The 4,461-nt window shown below is 33.2% G+C and overlaps 1 protein-coding gene across 1 annotated transcript; it reads right to left on the bottom strand.

The window, feature by feature from the left end:
* Nucleotides 1-3,463: 3,463 nt before the first annotated feature.
* On the bottom strand, nt 3,464-4,105 carry LOC134806755 (uncharacterized). The gene has a single exon (XM_063780076.1). It carries the CDS (start codon nt 4,103-4,105, stop codon nt 3,464-3,466), a length of 642 nt encoding a protein of 213 aa, XP_063636146.1.
* Between the last annotated feature and the right edge of the window lie 356 nt (nt 4,106-4,461).

The following is a 4,461-nucleotide window of genomic DNA, read 5'->3' on the forward strand; positions in this document are numbered from 1 at the left end:
TACTTACTAGATTTCGTTCAAACCAATTTTTGGTGGAAGTTTGCATGGTATGTACATCATATATTTTTTTTAGTTTTATCATTCTCTTATTTTAGAAGTTACAGGGACACACACACACACACACACACATTTTACCATTTTGGAAGTGTCTCTCGCGCAAACTATTCAGTTTTGAAAAAAATTATATTAGAAACCTCAATATCATTATTGAAGACCTATCCATAGATACCCCAGGGTGGATTTTAAAATCCAGCGAAAACTTATGGTTCGGTGTTTATAAAAAAAACTAGTAGGTTGTGCGAGTTGCAACTTTTTTATATGATTTTAAGAACTATTATCTTCATGTTTCTTCAATTACCATCTCCAATAACTTAATAGTTTTTTTTATATAAAATGGTTTATGTGTCTAAAATCATCACCGTCGACCGGAAAAATCTGAACCTTTTTGTTTGCAGTGAAAATTATAGCGTACCTATCGTACGATTGCGATTTTTCTTTTACTTATATCTTTTCCATGTTGTTGTTTAACACATGAAAAAATATGCAATAATTCCTTCACCGAGAAAGTACATTTAAAAATATTTAAAATTTTGTCACGAATATTCGTCAACACCGTCATGGTAATATCAATGTGAGCTTATCTCGGTGTATGAACAACGAAATACCGCTAAAGCTCCTTGCCCTATTTTTCACTTTAGTATAGAATGCAAAAATGATTTCACTATAAAGTCACATCACTGAATCGTGAGAAATATTACGAACAAATTTGTAAAACGTAGTTTGTCACAACAGAGCATCATCACCGTTATGCTTTGGTTTAAATAAGTTACAAATGATATATTAGAAATAATTACTGAAATGAATAGCAAACTACATGAAGTTTATTGTGTAGCATAGACATTAACTATTATTATTCGTATTCTAGAAATAAGAACAAGAAACTCTCAAATCGTCAACACCATACCCATCATCACTGGGAAAAAATGACGACCGGTGATGATTTCATGTGTATGGTGATGACGGTTCTCAGAAACTTTTCTAGTTATTTTGCTATAATTCATTATGAAATTAAGCTGTATGTTTGAAAAACGTTCTCTATGTCTTCTAACACTATATAATGTCTACCTTATAAATGTAGAATAAATGTAGAAGAAGATATAACTATTTCTTTCACACTAGAGGATGCTTAGTTTTTAATTAACATTTTGACTGAAGTAGCAAAATTTAGGTCATTTAGAACTTAGAACATACAAATGTTTTTTTTTTATAATCTAATAATGTAAATCGTGCAACTTAGAGTCTGTAATTGCATGTTAGTCGTGTTAAAACAAAGTATTTAAACAAGCAACATATATTAAGTTTTAAGCGACCATATGATACGGTACTGGCTCACTATCGTGATGGCTTTATGTTTTTTGATAATATTATATTAATTGATGTATATAATTACAGCAATTAATAATTATACCATTGGGTAGTCACCGGACCCAATACCTAACATTTTGTAACTTATGACATGCATTACAAGTAGGGGTCTTGCAACTTATAAAACACTGATTATATATTAATGTTTAGCTATTAAACAACATATATATGGATTTAAATCATTATAGGTATTTTTAAAGTTAGGTAATTAATAAAACAACAAAAATACAAACTTGTGCAATGAATCAAACTATCAAAAAAAAGTAATATATCATAAAAATTAAGGTCATTGGTAAGACAGTAATTTTATAATATGACATAAATACCAAGTTATGCAGTAGATAAAAGAAGATGCGGGTTTAAACTGATAATAAGAGTACAATATTGTTAATATGATTTAACATTAAAAAAACCCAAAAAAATAAATGAATACATAAATTGCCTATTTCGGAACATAAATTATTTAAAATTATACAATAAAAATACTTGTTATATATTTATTTATATGAATAAAATGTATTTTTCATAATTTTCTAAAAATAATTTATGTAGCTAGTCTTATGTTCAAAAACATGTTATTTGTAATGTTTATTAAAGTTCTAAAGTCTTACAATTAAAAAAAGTTTTTGTTTTTTTAATACGTTTTTAATACATATGTAAATTAGTTCCCAAATCGTCATTACCGTACATGCAGTGTCATTACCGTCTATAAAAGAGTCATTACCATACCATGGTTGTCATCACCATCTTGCGTTTTTATTTTCCGAAAGCGATAACTTCAAATATAAGCCACAAATGATTGTATAAATACCATACATATCCTCAATATACAGCCCCCCATTACTTTACCCAGCTAGAATCGTGTTAAATTAAAGATTAAAAAAAAAAAAAATTGTATGGTGAAATTTTTTGTGCTGAAATCCACCCCCCACACGTATGGGTTAGGGCTTGCAATATCGGATGGTTTCCAATTCCGGAACTGATTTTCGATATTGGATTCCAATTCAGGAATTCCGGAACTGATTCCGGAATTAGGGTTCATCATATTTTTATTCGATTTTTTAGTAAATAAACAACAAAAAATGTGAAATTCAAATACTTTACGTTTATTAAAGTTAGTATTGTTTGAGAGAAATTAAATTTGAAGTAGCTCGGTTTTTCCACCACTTATTTTACCACCTTATTAAGATGGTTACTTTTATTCACTTCTATGATACGGGGTATTTATTTGGCGAAACTATAGTTGCTAGCAAACCATTCGATACATAATTTTATAAAATAGTTAAGTAAATATATTAGCTTCCTACTTTTCCTAAATTAGTATTCTCTCTGAATCGATGATAAAAAGTCCGCATATTTTTAAATTTCAATTCTTAAAATTCGCTCATGAAGGATTCAGACTATTCTGACTATTCTAAGCAAGTAAATCGCCTTGCTTTTTTTTATGAGCCCATATTGTGCCACTGCTTTAGCAAACGGAAAAGTAAAATATACCTACCTATCATGTCTTTATTTGTAGAAACGTGGTCATCTCCAAAAGATGAATTTATTTTTTCTAATCAGTCAATAACTTTATGATATATTAAGTTTAAATATGTACGGATATAACGATGCCAACGGAACACTAAATGCCTCGAGTATCATGTTGTTTATTACATTTCTATTTACTAAGGTATTTACTAAGGTCTTAATTAATCTAAGTTGGATATTGAGTATTCTACTTATCTGTGTTTTAAATGTACCACCGTAGACCATGAGCCCATAGCCAAGAACTGAATCGGCTAATGCATGATACAAAGTATACAAGGTCTTCTTATCAGTGAAGTGTTTTATGTTATTCAATCAATCAATCAATCAATCATTTATTTCAGGCATAAAAGCCCATATAATTTGTTAGTAATACAATATAAATTAATCTTAATATGCTAATGTTAGTAAGTACAAAATTAAAATACAATAAATTAAAGTAGAAATAATTATACTAAAATATCTTATTTAATAAAGCAAAGACTGCCACATTCCAAACCACTTCCAAACACTACCGCTGTACGTGCATCAGCATCCAGTGGTGTTGGAACGGGCAGTCTAGCCTCTCGGCCAGCACACGTAGCAAGCTGTTGGAGCTACCGCGCAACCGCCCCATCAGTGAGGCAGTACGCTTCCGCATTATGGCGTGAAAGCCATCGGTTCGAGTCTCCGCGAACATACCTGATGCACTGCAGAAGCGCGGCAGACCCAACAGTATCCGGAAAGCATTATTATACTGTACTCTCAAGGTATTGAGAGTACTCTGCGTGTATCTTACCCACAGGCTGCACGTGTAGAAGCTCTGGCAGTAAGCCTTAAAGAATGTTATTTTGACTTCTTTTGTACACCGTGCAAACCTGCGGGCAAGCATATTACAACGCACAGCCGTGGAGCGTCTCTCCCTTTCCATGTCCATGCCATCTGAGGGGTCCGCAGTCACCCAGTGGCCCAAGTATTTGAACTCTGACACGTGTTTGAGTTCACTTCCGTACAAGTAGACGGGCGGTACTGTCCCGACAGAACCACCACGCGGCTTAAAAACAAGGAGCTCACTCTTGTTTATGTTGTACTTGAGCCCATGTGCAACTGCATACCTCTCACATATCCCAAGCAGCTTTCTAAGTGCACTAATCGATGGACTCAGCAACACCATGTCATCAGCATAACTGATGTTATTGACGCTTACGCCGTCGATTGAACATCCGACTTTGGCATTGCTGAGTTCACCGATCAATCCGTTCACATATAGGTTGAATAGCTTTGGCGACGTTAACCCCCCCCTGTCGAACACCGCAATTCAACCTATATGCGTCAGATAACTTGCCTGCCCACCTAACATAGTTTGTTTGGTTGGCATACCAATACTTAAAAAGATGTATTATTTCGGACGGCAGATCTGTCTCACAATACAACTTGTTCCACAACACGTCATACGAGACCATATCGAAAGCCTTCGTTAAATCTAAGAAACACGCATAGACCGGCGTTTTTCTATCCGTGTAGTACCGA

Source organism: Cydia splendana, chromosome 3 (assembly GCF_910591565.1).
Source record: "Cydia splendana chromosome 3, ilCydSple1.2, whole genome shotgun sequence".
Taxonomy (NCBI): domain Eukaryota; kingdom Metazoa; phylum Arthropoda; class Insecta; order Lepidoptera; family Tortricidae; genus Cydia; species Cydia splendana.

What these genes read in the sequence shown, in the direction of transcription:
- LOC134806755 (XM_063780076.1), bottom strand. Translation starts at nt 4,105, where the DNA reads ATGGTGTTGCTGAGTCCATCGATTAGTGCACTTAGAAAGCTGCTTGGG.